The sequence below is a fragment of the Anser brachyrhynchus genome (assembly GCF_964034855.1).
Source record: "Anser brachyrhynchus genome assembly, chromosome: 6".
Taxonomy (NCBI): Eukaryota; Metazoa; Chordata; class Aves; order Anseriformes; family Anatidae; genus Anser; species Anser brachyrhynchus.
The window spans coordinates 31,889,270-31,905,604 of NC_137700.1; the positions used below are offsets into that span (position 1 = coordinate 31,889,270).

Consider the following 16,335-nt stretch of genomic DNA (forward strand, 5'->3'; position numbering starts at 1 on the left):
TTATGATGCTGAGGTCTTTCCTAAATTACTACCAGGTGCCCAGGTCATTTTAGGATGTGTTATAACAGCAAAAGAGTTAAAATAGTCACAAAAAGAATCAGGTACTCCATCTCCACTACAAATAACTATTTCTGATAGAGGAAAAAAAGTATGTCTGCTTCGTTTTACCATTTCATATTTTCAATAAAGCAAGTAATTGTTTATATTTTATTAGCCAGAATAGGACATCAGCTTCCATTACATTGAAACAATGAAGGTTCAGACATGCCAGCAACCTGCCAAGAGAAAAGAGGTCAGACATATTAGTACTGCTGTGCAAGGCTTGCTAACTGAGCATCACCCCTTTCCCAAGCCCAAACACTTTTAGATAAGAGCAGGCAAATTTCAACACATACAGGAAGAAATGGCTGATGCCCCTTTTACATACAGCAGTGAGAATAACCAGAAGCTTATTGTTTTCTACCCCTTTTGCAGACTATGAGGACAACACATTGATTTTTTTTCCCAAATGCCATTTCAGTGGATAAGTATTAGAAAGTAGACTACAGACTTTTGAAACGCTTGTATGTTGCTATATAAGAAGAAGCTCAATCACTTTCATATGGTCCTTGCCCAATCAGGTATGCAAGGTATATATAGTTTCATTGTATAGTGCTCCTTTACTCTGTTCAAAGAAAGGTTTTAACAGAATGCATTTGTCTCTTCCTGGAATTCTCTAATACAAATAAGTCTTTAAGTATTACTTTATTATTTCAATATCCAACAAAGCATCAGTTATCCCCATTTTTACCATAAAAGTATAAATCTGAGGCACCTACTACTTGCAGGCGAAGCCTGATACACCTAGATGCGACATCTGTCCATTCCTCCTTCCTTGCTCACCCTTCCTCCCTGCATGAGGTCCCTAACCCTGTTTGCCACATTAGAAGAACAGAAAGAATACTGGTAACCCTTAATTTCTGTATACCCCTATAACAACCTACTTCGTTCAGAATGCCCCAAAATAAAATGATTCTATAGTTTAGTTGAGGTTTAAAACTGTAAATACAAAAGTTCACATGCCCGTGTTTCTCCCTCTAATTATGTTTTGTTACTAGCAACTTCTCCTTTGTCAGTCTTTCTTCCTGGGCTGGCATTGAATCATTTTGGCTCTGGAAGAACATCTGCCACTTACCATTTACTTATCTGCCACAGCAGGAGTCTTCTTTTTAGATCTAAGCTTGAAATATAAGATGAGCATCGCAATGCCTGTGTATGTTGCTATAACATACTGAAAAACATAACAGTTAAGGTTACTTTCAATCTAAAACTCAGAAAACACCATTAGACTAGCCTACAAGAGTTAATTTATGTAATACGTACATTCCTCCTGCCCACCATGGTATAGGAATTGAAGTACTTCTGAAATCCAGTGAACTGGTGTTGAGATCCCGAGTCATGGCCAGCCATGGTTGCTCGTCCTAACAAGCGATACAGGAAAGTTAGCAAGTTTTACGGTTAGTTGGACAGGATCAATAGAAAAATCAAACAGATCTCTACACTGTGCTTAACACTTCCATTGGCAGCTACTGAATCTGCTTTCAATGTGCTTTTCAAACACACTGGATATACAAAAGGAGCAGGCACATACTGAACACTGTACCTTAAAGTATAATGCAGGTGGCACAAAAGCAGACAAGGAAATGCAGGGCTCTGAATGGGAGAACATTTCAGATTTTCAGAGTTCATTCATATCCAAAAACTTGGTGACGTGATTCACACTAGACCACTACTCCATTTCGTGATTCAAAATGCAGTGTTGCAACTTTCATGCTACATTAGAGTACAAGTGTTTCAACAATAAAACTTGCCCTAATCCCAGCTGCACATTTCTATTGTGTCTTACTTGCCTCCTCAAGTATTCATAGATCTGGCTAAAAAATACATATATTTTTCTACTTAGCTTTCTGCTGTATCTGCAAGCCAATTGAGCCAACTACAAAACCTCGGAAGTACTTTCAAAGATACAACAAAACCACTAAGTACGTGAGGGCATGCCTTTGCATTTTGTCTGCATCCAGATGAAAGTTTCAGACCTACTTTAAGACGTCAATCAACGCACACGCCTGGCATGCATATAGTAGCATACTTGCAGAATCAGTGAATGGTTGAGGCTGGCACCTCTGGAGATGACAAAACCCAACCCCAACCTGCTCAAAGGGTCAGCTACAGCAGGTCACTTGTGAACTTGCCCAGTTAGGTTTTGAGCATCTCCAGAGACAGAGCCTCCACAAATACCCTGGGGAATCTGTTCCAGCATTTGATCACCCTTATGACAAAAAGAAAATCTTTTTAATGTTTGGAGTGTTTTTTTTTTTTAAAGGGTATGCTTTTGGTATGTTTAAGGAAGATTTATATTTAGGACAAATGTTTATTGTTTACTTAATAACTCTGCTCAAAGGAAGCACACGTGCCACATGGTTACCTGCCAGACTACGCAGAGATGCTGTAGCCACCAGTACCGCAGTAAAAGAGGGATACAAGAAATTGCTGCAGCTGGCTCTATGTTCATTAACACACTCCTTATGCCAACCTGATCCAACATCCCCGGGGCATAATCAGGTATGCTTGCCTGCAGCTCGGTTAATTATGCAACAGCAAAGAAAACTCAAAGAAACGGCCCCTTCCTCTCCAAATATTTGCAGTGGATGACTCGGAAAGCCAAAGCCACCTATTTTTTAAGCCAGACCGACGCCGAAGCCTGCAGAAACCACCGTGCCCTTCCGAGGGCGGCTCAGAGAGCGGCCACCACACAGCTCGGCCTTTCGGAAGAACCCGGTGCCCTTGACGGGGGCGGCCCGGCCCCCACAGGCCCCTCACGGTGCCGGCCCCGCTTGGCAGCCTCAAAGGACCGCGGCCCCGGCGTGGCAGAAGCCCACCCGCCCCGGTGCGTGGCCGACCGGGGGAAGACAACACCACGGCGGCCGAAGGTCGCAGGCACCTCATGGGCGAGCCGCGGCTCGGCACCTCAACCAGCCGCTCTCCCTCTTAGTATCGCAGGCCCACAGAAGGAGGCGCCGACCCCCGCCCGCCGACCCCACCGAGCCTCCCTCCTCCCCCCGCGGCCGCCCCGCTACCTCGGCCGCCGCCGCGCTCTGCCCTTCCTCAGCGCCCTCCCACAAAATGGCGGCCGCTTCCTTCCCCTTTGCCTGCTTCCGGGGCGCGGCGCCCTGCTGCACGCGTGTGGTGGGGCCGGCCATGGTGGCGGCGGCCGGTACCGGGAGGTGAGGGAGAGGTGCGGGCACCGCTCTGTGCCGCCGGCCGCGGGGGTCTGCGTCGCCTGGTGTGTGCTCTGAGTGAGCGTGCTTTGGTGAGTTGTGGTTTTATTACGCGATTTCGTGGTTAAAAGGGGTTTATGTGTCTCGCAGACCGCTGTAAGTTTGGTTAATGGGTGCTATAATGGTGATTTCTGTAAGGGTAGTGTTGGGCAAAGTAATAAAATGTGAGTCCTGACGGTAAGTAAGGTGATATTTATTGCTTGAGATGCAGTAAGGTTAAGTATGTTTATTAAATGTGTATAGAGTTATAATTCACCCTAAAGGTGCTTAAAATTATATTAACCGCTAAGGATGGTATCCAAAAATAAAAATGCAATCCAAACTTACCACTTAAATCCAAATTTACTGCTTAAATCCAAACTTATCACTTAATTCCAAACTTTTTACATTATGACTTGTCCTGGTAATTGTATCTTGCCTGCTGAACGTGGCAAAGATCTCTTTGGGAAGCTTACATGGTTAGAGCATTTTTTCTTATTATGCTTTTAAGCATTCTTCTAAGAATGTTCTTCTGAAAATGATGCTTCTAAGTGTCTTAAACACTTGATGCTCTAGTTTTATGGAATTGGGAAGTAAGTACGAAGTGTTAGGGATGCACGTGTTTGGGTGGCTCCTTGCAATACTTCAGTGTAGTCTCTGTGGTTTCTGTCTGGTGACCAGCGACAGGCCACGAGGGACCAGCACGGAGCTGGGACAGGGCAGGGTCAGGCTGGGCGTTAGGGGAAGGCTCTGCACCCAGAGGGTGGTCGGGCACTGGGACAGGCTCCCCAGGGCAGTGGTCACGGCACCAAGCCTGGCAGAGTTCAAGAAGTGTTTGGACAACATTTGCAGACATATGGTCTGATTTTTGGGTGGTCCTGTGTGGACCCAGGAGTTGGACTCGAAGATCCTCTTGGTTCCCTTCCAACTTGGGATATTCTAGGTTTCTATGATAGTCAGATATTAAATACATTTGCACCTGAGTATTTTTTTTTCTACTCACTGACTAACTCAAAAGCAGCTATCTGATTTTTTTTTTCTTAGTCTCTGGGTAATTCACAGTTATGCCCTCTTTAGCATGCTTGTGAGGAACAAACCTAACAGCTGTATGTTTAACTTCTGTTTTGTCTTTTGTCCTATAGAAGCGCAAGCATGGCATCCATAGAAGAAAACTTTCCCCGAGGGGGCATCCAGAAAAAACCCACAGAGAAAACGGGAAAAACACCCAAACCAGCGATAGAGCAGGACAACTTGTTTGACGTATGTTGTTTCCATGTTCTTGATTAACTCTCCTCAGAGCTCAGAAAATGACTTACGATCCTTCTTATCCCTTACTTCTGTAGTAGACTAAAGAAGGGACTTCCAGAAAGAGATAACTGCTGCATTCCTGTTGCACCTTGTATTTTAAAGGTCCTTGTTGTGTGATACTTGTTGAATGGGATGACAAAAAGTTCAGTCAAAATTATTGGTCAGAATTTAGCTTTTAAATATTCCGCGAGCATCTGATCCTGAGGTACTAAGAATCACGTAATAGTTTGGATTGGAAGGGACGGTGGACATAGAGTAAGTTTGGTCTTTCTCCTTCTGTTCAATGAAGTATGGTGCAGCTCACTTTTGCCACTTCTTTCTGCTTCCAAAATTCACAGTTTTGTGAGTGGTCAGTGTCAGCCCAAAAGGAGATATTTTGGAGGACTTGCTTTTAGACATATCAGCAAGCTCATTCCTTTTTTCTCTGATCTAGTGTTTTCCTCTAACGTTATTGCTGGCAGTGGAGTTCTGCCTTACCACGATGTTCATTTTCTCTACTTTAGTTGTTTTCATCTCTGCTTATAATCTAAATTAGGTTCGCCATGAAGAACAATCCCAGAAAAGAAAAAGGAATCAGGAGGATCTAGGAAAGCAGAAAAAGTTCAAGGCAGACAGAAAAGCTGATGCTAAAGACAATACTACGAATATTGAACCACTCACAATTGAGGTTTGTGGATAAATGTTTTATTTTGTGTGTGTCTCTTCTCTTAGTCTTGTTAAAAAAGCATGTTCTCCCTCATTAAATCTGTAAAATACAACAGCAGTTCAGGACAGAAATGTGTCTTAACTGCACTGCTGTTCACTGACTTGCCAAGATACCCACTGTGTACTATTTTTGTTTTCCCAGCATCTTTGTGAGGGAATGCTGCTCCTTGGTTGTATAAAAGAGGTCAGTGACTTTGAGCTCGTCATCAGCTTGCCCAATGGACTTTCAGGATTTGTGCCAGTCACACAGATCAGCGATGCTTACAGCAAAATGCTGAGCAAGCAGGTGGCCCAAGGGGAACTCCTGGAGGTGAGACTTTGGGTCAGGGCTGTGATTTGTGTCTGGGAGCCAGGAATTATTAATAATACCTCAGAATCAACTGAGACCTTGCTTAGGACCTTGGTTCCTGGTGTCTCACCAGCTGACTTTAGTTTGCCTGCGATGGCTTAGTCTTGGCTAAATAATGCATGAACTTCACAGACAGCATGTTGAAGTTGGAGAGATCTGTGCTTTTTGCTGCTGTAGCTAAATACTGACCCTTGGCTGTATGTGGTTAAGGGAGGAAGTTATCAAAGCGGTCAGAAGATGATCTGAGGATGCAAATGCCTCTCAGAGGACTTGGTGAATAGTGTGGTCCTTACAATTTCATTGTGTTTCTGCTTGCAATGCGTTGCTGCATAGTGCTAATATAGGCTGACTCTAGACCCAGCTTTTCCAAACCACCTTTGCAATTTCCTGATATTGCTGATTGCTGAAAAGAAAGAGGATGGGGTAAAATGTTACCATGTGTCTGCTGTTAGTGCTCCATAAATTTTCCAAAGTTGTGGCATGTGGGACATGCAAGGTGCTAGCCTTTCAGTGGTGATGTTTTCCTGTGTTACAGAGGGTGTTGAGGTGAGGGTCTGTGGCTTGGTCCTGAGCTACAACCTTCTGACTCCATCCCGCATAGAATTCCTTTTATAAGCAAAGCTTACCAGACTTGCTAATATGAGGGTTCATCCCTGCCTCTATATTGAGATTTTGATGTTTGTGGTATTTCCTACCTTTTATTGTAGTGTTGGTGGAGAGCAAGTGTTTTCCTAAGGAATTTGGTTTCTAAAGCTACTTCAGTAACAAATTCTGGCCTTCTTTTATTATGTACTTACTCTTTTGATCATCTTGCAGGACTTGCATTCTCTCTTGGACATGTATTCTCCAGGGATGCTGGTCAGATGCATTGTGACCAGTGTTGAGAAAAGTGCTGATGGACGTCGGAGTATCAAATTATCAATCAACCCCAAAAATGTCAATAAGGGTCTGAATGCTTCAGCACTAACATCAGGCATGGTAAGTGTTCTGGGTCTGCCACAGCTGCTCTGGGCTTTGGAGTTGCTTCTTGAACAGTGCGTGGGGGGGTAATGCTTCAGTTTGTCCTTGCATGGTATCAGAGCAGAACACGGAGCTGCTGCTACCAGCAGAATAGACCTGGGAGGAGAGGGCAATATTGGTTCTTGGCTACTGGCCTGAAGGGTGGCACCCGTGAAATTCATTCACCTGATTCTGTTTGAATTTGGACAAATTATTTAATTACTTCTTTCTACTTAGGTTTATTTGTTATTTATGCAGAGAGTAGTATTTATCAACCTGTCTCGCAGAGGTGCTTTGTTGTTTATTTTTGTTTCCAGCTTTATGGTTGCAGGCATGTGCCTGCAATTAGAGACCTGCTATTTTTTATCCCGCTTTTTTTTTTTTAAACCAACGGGTTCATTAACTCTGTGCATGCATAGCTAGACAAGGGTACAGTTGAGACCTTGCTGCCAGATGAGCTCTCAAGTAAGAAGGAATGTTGTGTTCCTTCTGCTCTCCAAAATTCTGTTTTCTGTGCTCATGTACCAAGTGAGTACACGGATGGTAAATCTCTCGCTAGTTGTGTATTCTGTGTAGACTCAGCTGTTTCTTCACATTACTGAACTGCAGTGCTTTCCTCCCAACAGCTGCTCTCTGGCTTTGTGTCTAGTGCAGAAGACCATGGCTACCTCATTGATATTGGAGTCAATGGGACTCATGCTTTTCTGCCTCGTCAGAAAGCCCAAAATTACATCAAAGCAGTCAAGAGAGGTAAGTAGTAGTACAAGAGGAGCTTCTGGGGTTAAAATGGATGTTGAGAATTCCAGGGATTAAAGCTCGTTACAGTCGTTGTGTTAGTGCACCTCGGTGAGGATCGGGTCATGGTGGAGTTTTTGAGTTGTTGAAAACAGCAGGTTTTTGGCTGGTGGGCAGCAACTATTAGGTTTCAACCTGTTTTCTGCCAGACCATGTTTCTGCTCCAAGCCCACCGATCTTTGCTGGCAATAGACTTTGACTGAAAGGAGTTCAAAATTCTTAACAATAGAAGCAGCTCTGAAAAAGCTTTGGAGAAAACTATAGGCAAAAGACGATCCCTTAGTGTTCCTGGAGGGGTTTTTATGCTGTGGCTTGTGTTTGTAGGGCCTGACTTGAAAATAGGTCAGAACCTGAACTGTGTCATTGAGGAAGTAAAGAATGAGGGAAGAATTGTCCGTTTGTCTGTTGATCGATCAGACGTTGCTGCATCCCTTGCAACAGAGCAACAGAACTGGACGCTCTGTAACTTACTGCCCGGGCTGGTGGTGAAAGCTAAAGTGCAGAAGGTAAGCTCTGTTTTTGTTGGTTTTCTCTTTAGTTTTTGAGCCTTCCTGAAGATAGGGATACAGGTAAAATGGAGATGGAGGTTTTGTACCCTGGAAAACTTTGTTTGGGCTCAATTCCATGAGAAACGCAAACACTTTTTTCAGCTAGGCACTCCCACTGGGTTCACCTAAGGTCTGGTCTTTGCTCTGGTTCTAATGCTACGAGTGTAAATGCTACAGCCCGGAGATGGCGATGAACCTTAGCGCAGAACAGATTCCATTTTATGCTTCTATGGCCTTTGCCTAGTATTCAACACTGTAGCAGTAGTCTTCAGAATAAACATGACATTAGTGAAAAACTAAAGGATTGCTTTTACAAAGCAATGTAGAAAACAGAATTATTAGCAGTTTTCCCGTCTCTTTTGATGTGCTTGTTGTTTAGCACTTCTGGTGGCTTTTTGTGAAATGTGTGAACTGCACTCACTTTCTGAGCTACGTGAAAACCAATCAACTTTTTTTTTCTTTTTTCTTGACATCTTTGTGTGTAATTTCTTTCCCCTTTCTAGGTAGATCCACTGGGGATCAGACTGACCTTTCTGTCTTCCTTCACTGGCGTTGTGGATTTCATGCACGTGGACCCAGATAAATCCATCAACTATTCTCCAAATCAAGTGGTAAGGAGAAAGTGAAACACAAGTAGAATTGGTATGTTGCTTACAACATCCTGCCCCAAGATGCTGCTGGGGAAGATACTGGATGTTTTTCAGTGGAATCATCTCTGAAATCTTAGTGATGATAGCTGTCTTTTTTATTTGAATTACCATCATGGCTACTTTAGAGCTCTAAAAGGAAAGCCATTCCTCGGGTAATGGAAGATTTGGGAAGCATGAGAGACTTGTGGATGATGGCAAATGAGTTGTGCAGTTGTGTTTACCTCATTGCATTGATACCAAACTAGCCCATAAACAACAGATGGAAGCAAAAAACCCTTGGATCTGTAAGCTATAATAAGTGAGATGATTGTTTTGGTAACAATATGGGAAAGTGCTCATGTGTGAGCAGAGTTTAGGCATCAAGCAGGTCTAAAAAATCATGAATTATATGACATTCTGCTCTTTTGTATGTAAACTGGTATTTAACAAACATTACCTTCTCCTAGGTGAAAGCCTGTATCCTCTCTGTTCACCCCACCTCCAAGGTGGTGCGGCTTACTCTGCGGCAGGCATTCCTCAACCCTGGAGGATCCCCAAACCAACTCTCCAATGATCGCATAGGGGCGGTGGTGGAGGAGTCAACAGTGAAGGCTTTCTACAAGCAGTTTGGTGCCATCTTTGAGCTTGATGATGGCACTCATGCATTTGCACGGGTAAGTACCAGGGCAGGGAGGGAACTCCTGAATAGATACTAAGCAGCCTCTTGGGGAAGAAAACTGGGACAAGGTTTTACTTCCTACTCTTACGTTCTTTGTGAGACAAAAACAACAAAATATGTGAGATGTTGACTAAATCCAGCCTCTCCTGTTTGGGTTGGAATGTAGCTGAGTTGTTCAAGGACTGTTGCACAAAGAGTATGTTAGAAGAACGATTTCTGTCAGCTGCTACTACTTCAATGTAAGGTCTTCCTTAAGTTTATTTATAAATGCTTCCATTTTCCAAACACTAAATTGCTATTTGCTTTTTTTTCTAGTTGAAACATCTGTCAAAAAACAGAAAATCCTTTAAACCTGCAGCCTTTAAGGCAGGATGTAAACATAAAAGTCGTATCATTGACTACAGCCTGATGGACGAGATGTGTATTTTATCTCTGAAGTAGTAAGTGCCATAGACTCTTCTAAGAAATTGATCGAAGAATTAGAAGGGTTTGGTCAGTGTGGAAGATACTACATTGCTTTGCTGAACTGGAACTTGCCGTTTGTTTTTTTTTGGCCTCTATCTATGTTGTCTCATGTCAGGTTGTCAAGGTATCTCATGTATCCTACCCTAGCCATAGGGTCACCACCTATATGGTTGGTGGGCTGAGGCTAAAAGAATTCTACTGAGATCATGTCAGAAGATTGTGACTGAACAGGAAACTGAATCTTATTCTTCCAAGTCCCAGTCAATTTTGCTCCTCTATCTTAGTGTTTCTATCTGTGGCTTTAAGTAGTGAAGACAGTGGGTTGCCCTTTCCTGGTGTCACGTGTGGTGGTTGTCACCTGGAATGGAACCTGGTAAACCTCCGTGAACTTTGTCCAGAGAGCTGTGCTGGGAGGTGGGTCAGCTGGAGTAAAACACAGAACTCTGCTTTTGTGAAGTGCCGAGTATGAATGGGATAATGAATATTTGGGACACGGTGTAAAGTGGATTGTTCCTCTTATCCTGGGTTCTCTTCAAGTTGACTGACTGGTTGTCTCTTACTGTGTCTCTTTCCTAGTCAAGTTATTGGAGCTCGTTTTCTGCAGTACCGGGATATTCACACAGGGGATGTGGTGCAGGTGAGCTCCTGGAGGACTGACACTGTAATGCAGTTGTAGTTAAAGAACTAATCTAGCTAATATGCATTTCTTCTGCTTTATGTGTGTATTCAACTTCTGATTCAGACTAGTGATAGGAAAGCTAGAAGGAAGACCATTCCTTGTAGGATTTGCGGAATTAGCCTACGTTTAGGGAAGATAGGTTGTAAAATAAACTTATACAGTATGTAATGGTTAATGGGTCAGATTAATTAGGTGTAGTGGGGGTTAGACTAAGATTTCATGGAGCACTGTCAAATTTCATGATATGATGTGGTACAGTGTCTTGGCTGCTTCCTGTCTATGCACAATCTGCTTTTCTTGTGGAATGTACTGATCCTTTTCTCCCTTTTGGGTTCTAGGGCAGAGTGTTGGCTCTGAAACCTATTGGGATGCAGGTGAAAGTGACCGATGGAATTAAAGGGCTTGTGCCATCCATGCATCTTGCAGATGTGATCCTGAAGCAGCCTGAGAAGAAGTACAAGATAGGAGATGAAGTCAGGTGTCGGGTGAGAGCTGCCAGAAAGGGTCTTCAGCTGCTTTAAATTGCTATATTTCATTCTGAGGATTTAGCAGCTGTACAGATTAGACAATGGCAAATATGTTTTTTGAACCTTTTTGTCCTCTGCTCTTGTAGGTGCTAGAGTGCAATCCTGCAGAAAAGAAGCTATTCCTTACTCTAAAGAAAACTCTTATTCAATCAAAACTTCCAATCCTCTCCAATTATGAAGATGCAGAACCAGGTCTGATCACACATGGCTTTGTGGTGTGTGCAAGGGAATTTGGCTGCATTGTGAAGTTCTACAATGATGTCAAAGGTCTGGTACCGAAGAATGAGTTGAGCACAGAGCCCATATCTTGTCCTGATAAAGTCTTCCATGAAGGCCAGGTAATTAACGTATCTATGCCATGCCTTGTAAATGAATGTAAAAGAGAAATCTGCAGTTGAGTCAGCTTTAATGTGAATTTTCTCTGGAGGAGTCAACTGCATCAAGAGATATTCACCTTTCACTTCAAGGAATAGTTAGTTTCATCTGTTTAAATGGAGCATATGAAAGGGACAGCTCTTTGAGTATTTCAGAGCTGTGTTTTTTTCTTTGTGCATTTCCCCATCTCATTTTGTAGGTGGTAGTACACTGAGGAGGCCTATTTACACTTGTTTTACCTTTTTTTTTTCAGGTTGTTAAAGTAATGGTTTTAAAATGTGAGCCCGAACAGGAAAGGCTCTTGCTGTCCTTCAAGTTATCAAGCAGGTCTGCGCCTGAGGGCAAAAGTGAACATACTCCAAAGAAGAAACAGGAAGTGAAATATCAAATAGGAGAGGTATTGATTCAATGACTGTTCTTCTTTTTGCTTCTTTCTAATTGTTTTACCAAAAAATTGGTATTGCTTTGAGCATCTCTGCTTCAAAAAAAAGCTATTGGAGATCAGGAACTGGTTCTAAATGTACGTTTCTTATTTTGTGGCCAGATTAAAAACAAGATCTATGTTGTCAGTGGTCAGGATAAAGGAATCCTAGGACAATCTTATAGGAGGTACCAATTGATGCTTCTGCTCCAAGTTGAAGTCCTATTTCTTCTGGATGCTGCTGGTGTTCACTCCACAAGCAGCTGCTTATGCTCTCTGGAAAAAGATAACTTCAGTGAAATGTTTTGAAGTTTCCTTCTTTCCTTCCTTCTTGTTTTTGGAATGAAGAGATTCCAACACCCTGCACCCTTCAGCCTTCAAATTGAAAGTTATAACCAAGAGAATGTTTCTAGCATTTGGCTTCTCTGGGAGCTGAGGATTATTCTTATTTTACTGTCAGTGTTGGCATGCTTCTGAGGCTCAGCCCTGTTGATGTGAGATTTTCCTTATATAGCTGGGAGGCTGTGTCAGAGCCCCTGGGAGGCTGTGTCAGAGCCCCAGGGAGGCTGTGTCAGAGCCCCAGGGAGGCTGTGTCAGAGCCCCTGGAGCACAGCATTTGGTAACCTGTGCATTCTTTAAAGGCAGTTTGGGTTTTATATAATTTTATTCTTTTTTTTTTCTTTCCAGATGGTTGATGTGAAAGTCTTGAAGAAGAAAGAGAATGGGCTAGAGGTTTCTATCTTAGAAGATGAAGGCAATGTGATAGCCTCGCTTCCCACAGTGTACCTCTCTGACTTTGTTGCTAACTGCAAGCTCCTGTGGCATTGTCTTCAAGAAGGAGATGTCTTGCCCAGAGTTATGTGCCTGAGTGACAAAGGGGACCGTATTGTATCCTTTGTCATCTCAACCAGTCAAATGTGGGAGGTGGAAGAGAAGAAAGGGGTGGGGGAAGGAAGGAAGTGTGTGTGTCAGGAATCCAGAGTATCTGCAACAAACTAGTTAATGTGTTGGAGTGGAAGTGCCTGTCAAGTTATCTATGTTTCAAAGAGTCATTATAATTTGCGTGTGTTAAGTGAGGCTCAGCTGCTTAGCATTCCACTAAGTCCAACACTTGGTTGGGAAGCTCACTGATTTCACAACCATCGTCTAGGCATCAATATTGATCATATCACAACCATAGCAAAAAATTTTGCTGTCCTTATACCAAAAAGGCAGAACTGAAATATTAAGAAGTTTTCACTTCAGCTGGTGTGAAACATACCTCTTTAATGCTGAGTAGCTTAAGAAACACTGATTGCTAAATTTTAGTGTAGAGAGAGCAAGTTTGTAATTGAAATTGCAGGATTTTGGGCTCCTGTACTGCCTAGCCTTCCAAAAGTGCTGTAGCTCAATGGCTAGCAGCACCAAGAGATTTGATTGGCATCAGGCTCCTTTCGTTCATCTTTTCCGAGTTTTCCTAACTGTTTGTTCAGATCTTGTGCAGGAAATCTGCGGTGATTTCTGCTGTACAGGAGGAGCAAGTTGTGAGAAATTTCTCTGAAATCCAGCCTGGAATGCTGTTGACTGGTTACGTGAGGAATATTATGCACTTTGGAGTGTTTGTGGAGTTCCCTTTTGGTGTGACAGGACTGGCACCCAAAGTGGTAAGTCATGTATTCACTTGACTTCAGAAAACAGCATGTAGAATCAGCAGAAAAGGTTGAAACATGTTTTTTAAGCAAGGTTGGAGGGAACAGTAATGTTGGGGGCCCTGCTTTTATACGGCTTCCCCCAGTGGGATAAAAACTGCTTTTAATCTTATGTTTTAATTCGCTTCCAAAATGAAGGAAGTCTTCATTTGATCAGGGCTTTCATGTGACTTCAGTAATTCATTGTAATTGACAGCTTTCTGTTAATTTGGTTAATTTTTCTTGTGTTTTCATGAAAACCCTTCTCAACTCAAACCTCAACAGCACTGCAGGTGGCTGATGATTAGCAGCTGTGCTCAATAATCCTTACCCCTTTGTTTCCTCTGCACAGAGCATGAGTGACAAGTTTGTGACAGACACCAAGGACCACTTTGTGGTGGGACAGACCGTGATTGCGAAGGTGATGAGCATTGATGAGGAGAAGCAGCGTGTGCTCCTTAATCTGAAGGTGTCAGAGTGCAGCTCAGGCAATCCAGCTGCAGAGAGCTTTTCCCTACTGAATCAGTATTTCAAGGAGGTGAAGGAAATCAGGAACTTACTGAAAAGAAAAGGTAAAAGATTGCACGTGTTCTGCCAAAAGGGATCATATCCCAAAAACGGGTTTCCAGAGGTACAAAAAGGGAAAACTATTTTCTTTTAAATGAAAGAGAGCTCATTTCAAGCAGAGACTTGGCTTTCAAGAAGTTTATTAGAAAAAGGATATATGTGCAGTGTCTGCTACTGACAAGAAGGTTTTTTGGAACTACAGCTGGAACAAGCCAAAGCATCTGCTCTTTTCACTGAAGTCTGCTAGGTTTCTGGCATTGGTTTGAGGTTGAAACTTAAAGAATTAAAAGTAAGGGGATAAATAGATGAAGTGTGGGGGAGATGCAATGGAACCAGTAGATGGGTGCCTCAAAATATCGGTGAAGTTAAAAATGAGAGAGGCTGGGGTGAGATTAAATGATCTGTGGACCAAAGCCTTTCTGCAGGAGACCTTTTTTTAGTGTGAATATTTGTAATTACTTTATGAACTGGTCTAAAAGTTAAGAAACTGAGGCAGTAACATTTATAACTTCATCTAACGTTTTAACTGGCAGTGAAGGACCCTAGCATTCTTTTTAATGTGTAATTAAGAACTGTTCCTACTATTCTTATGATATAGAAATCCATGTTTGTGCATTCTGTAATCATCAAGTTGTTTTTATTACTGATATTGGTGCATGGGATGTCTGATTTTTCACGGAGGGGTTTTTTAAACTGCTCTGAGTCTTAGCTAGGATCTACTCAACTGGAAGCTATAGTGGTGCCTCAACTAGCTTCAGCACTAGGATAACTATGCTGGCACTCAAATTTCGTGATGGCCCAAACCTAGTACTCATAGGAGTTTGTGCAAATGGATTTGCCTACTTGTATTACAGGTTTGCTGAAGAAGTCCTCCAGCGAAGGTTTTTTAATAGGGCGTTTTACTGCTATTAGGAATACTGGATATCTCCCGGTTTATTTTTATCAAATTCTAACTGCCTTTTTAGGGTCTCTTTGTATGCAGTAATGTTTCATGTTTTGTTTCCTGTAATTGTGAAGTGATGGATCTGTTTTGTGTTTTCTAGTATTAATCCCTCTTTGCTTTCACCTTTTACCATATCCAGTGCTATGTGCCGCTCTTTCTAGAGATAATGTTTTTCAGTTTAACAGTTATCAGGTCCTTAATGTCATAAATGATTCTACTTAGATTAAATCATAGAACTTGCTTTTTTGTATCTTTACAGATTCAGGGGCCTAATCTGTGTTTTCCTTGATAGATGTGGATGTAAATGCTTGCTCATGCTCTCGTGGGCAAATGTGAAAACTTTCTTTATAATGCTAAGAAATGGCATGGGTAAAACTAACTTGTCAAACCTCTTCCCTTTTTCTAGGAGAGTCTGGCATAGCCCAGAGCCTTTGTGAATTGATGCCTGGGAAGGAGCTGCAGCTGGTTGTGCAGGATGTGAACGAGGATGGCTCAGCACTGTTCAGTGGCAATTGTGTCAAAGGCTTGACTGTAACGGCCACTCGCTATCATTTGGGAGGTAGGGCATCTTTTCTTTGTCTACGTGCTTTGACTTTCACTCTTGTAGTGTGAAACCTCCATCATGAAATGAATTCTTCTGAGGAATCAACATGGGAGGACTCTGCTCGGAATAGGGACAGGCTCAAAGAGGTAGTTTAGTTTTCTGATGTCTTGCTGATCCATTTGCATGATTTGGAATGCATTGCTTAAGCCTCTCTGTGCCTCTGTTAACCAGTCTGTAAGACAGACCTAATCCTGCCTCCTATCTCAATCATCTTCTTAGGTTTAGTTAGTGCCTTGAATTCTTTGTCTATATACATAGACAAAGTATAGAGACAAATACTAATACAAGCCCCAGTTTACTGTCTTTTTTTACTTTCTCTAGAAGCGTGTTCTTTGGACTATTCTCTATATGAAATTGCTGTTAATTTTTCTTCTAAATCAGTGTGAATTTAAAATAGGGCTGCAATTTCAGTACTTTGTGATTCAGTGATTAAAGCAGAGAAGTGGCCTATTACGCAGAACCCAATAAGTACATGCAGAGATAATGAATAAATCAAACCAATCTAAAGTGTTAAGTTCAGCAGGAGTGGTAACCCAGCATTTCTACATTCAGAAGAGTTTTTGCTTCATCAGCAGCGAATAGACTTTTTTATGCAAAAGTTGTAATCTCTTGCAAAACCTGTATTACTCTGAATTTGTTTAGTCAGTCTCTTGTCAGTGTTATTCAGAACTGCATGTTTTGTAAAAGCCAATTTAGTTCTTCAATAAAAGTACTGGGCTCTTTTGTCCAAATAAAAAAGACATTTTTTTCCTCCTTACCATTAATGTTCGAGGAATCTG

The 16,335-nt window shown here is 42.3% G+C and overlaps 2 protein-coding genes across 2 annotated transcripts in view; one reads left to right on the forward strand and one right to left on the reverse strand.

Moving 5' to 3' along the window:
- Window positions 1-193: 193 nt before the first annotated feature.
- Window positions 194-3,253, reverse strand: ATP5MK (ATP synthase membrane subunit k). The gene is made up of 4 exons (XM_080597853.1): window positions 3,117-3,253; window positions 1,363-1,460; window positions 1,175-1,270; window positions 194-275 (listed from the first exon to the last, which is right to left on the reverse strand). The coding sequence occupies exons 2-3, from the start codon at window positions 1,447-1,449 to the stop codon at window positions 1,178-1,180; spliced, it is 180 nt and encodes a 59-aa protein (XP_080453979.1). The 5' UTR covers window positions 1,450-1,460; window positions 3,117-3,253; the 3' UTR covers window positions 194-275; window positions 1,175-1,177.
- The window catches only part of PDCD11 (programmed cell death 11), a 24,952-nt gene continuing 11,826 nt past the window's right edge, over window positions 3,210-16,335 (forward strand). The window contains exons 1-18 of the mRNA XM_080597756.1: window positions 3,210-3,349; window positions 4,439-4,556; window positions 5,140-5,271; window positions 5,452-5,619; window positions 6,475-6,636; window positions 7,284-7,407; window positions 7,777-7,958; window positions 8,504-8,611; window positions 9,097-9,303; window positions 9,624-9,748; window positions 10,350-10,410; window positions 10,791-10,937; window positions 11,066-11,317; window positions 11,608-11,751; window positions 12,463-12,663; window positions 13,248-13,418; window positions 13,795-14,014; window positions 15,359-15,511. Of these exons, the coding sequence (XP_080453882.1) occupies window positions 4,449-4,556; window positions 5,140-5,271; window positions 5,452-5,619; window positions 6,475-6,636; window positions 7,284-7,407; window positions 7,777-7,958; window positions 8,504-8,611; window positions 9,097-9,303; window positions 9,624-9,748; window positions 10,350-10,410; window positions 10,791-10,937; window positions 11,066-11,317; window positions 11,608-11,751; window positions 12,463-12,663; window positions 13,248-13,418; window positions 13,795-14,014; window positions 15,359-15,511 (2,665 nt within the window). The 5' untranslated portion in view covers window positions 3,210-3,349; window positions 4,439-4,448. The remainder of the gene's footprint in view (window positions 3,350-4,438; window positions 4,557-5,139; window positions 5,272-5,451; window positions 5,620-6,474; window positions 6,637-7,283; window positions 7,408-7,776; window positions 7,959-8,503; window positions 8,612-9,096; window positions 9,304-9,623; window positions 9,749-10,349; window positions 10,411-10,790; window positions 10,938-11,065; window positions 11,318-11,607; window positions 11,752-12,462; window positions 12,664-13,247; window positions 13,419-13,794; window positions 14,015-15,358; window positions 15,512-16,335) is intronic.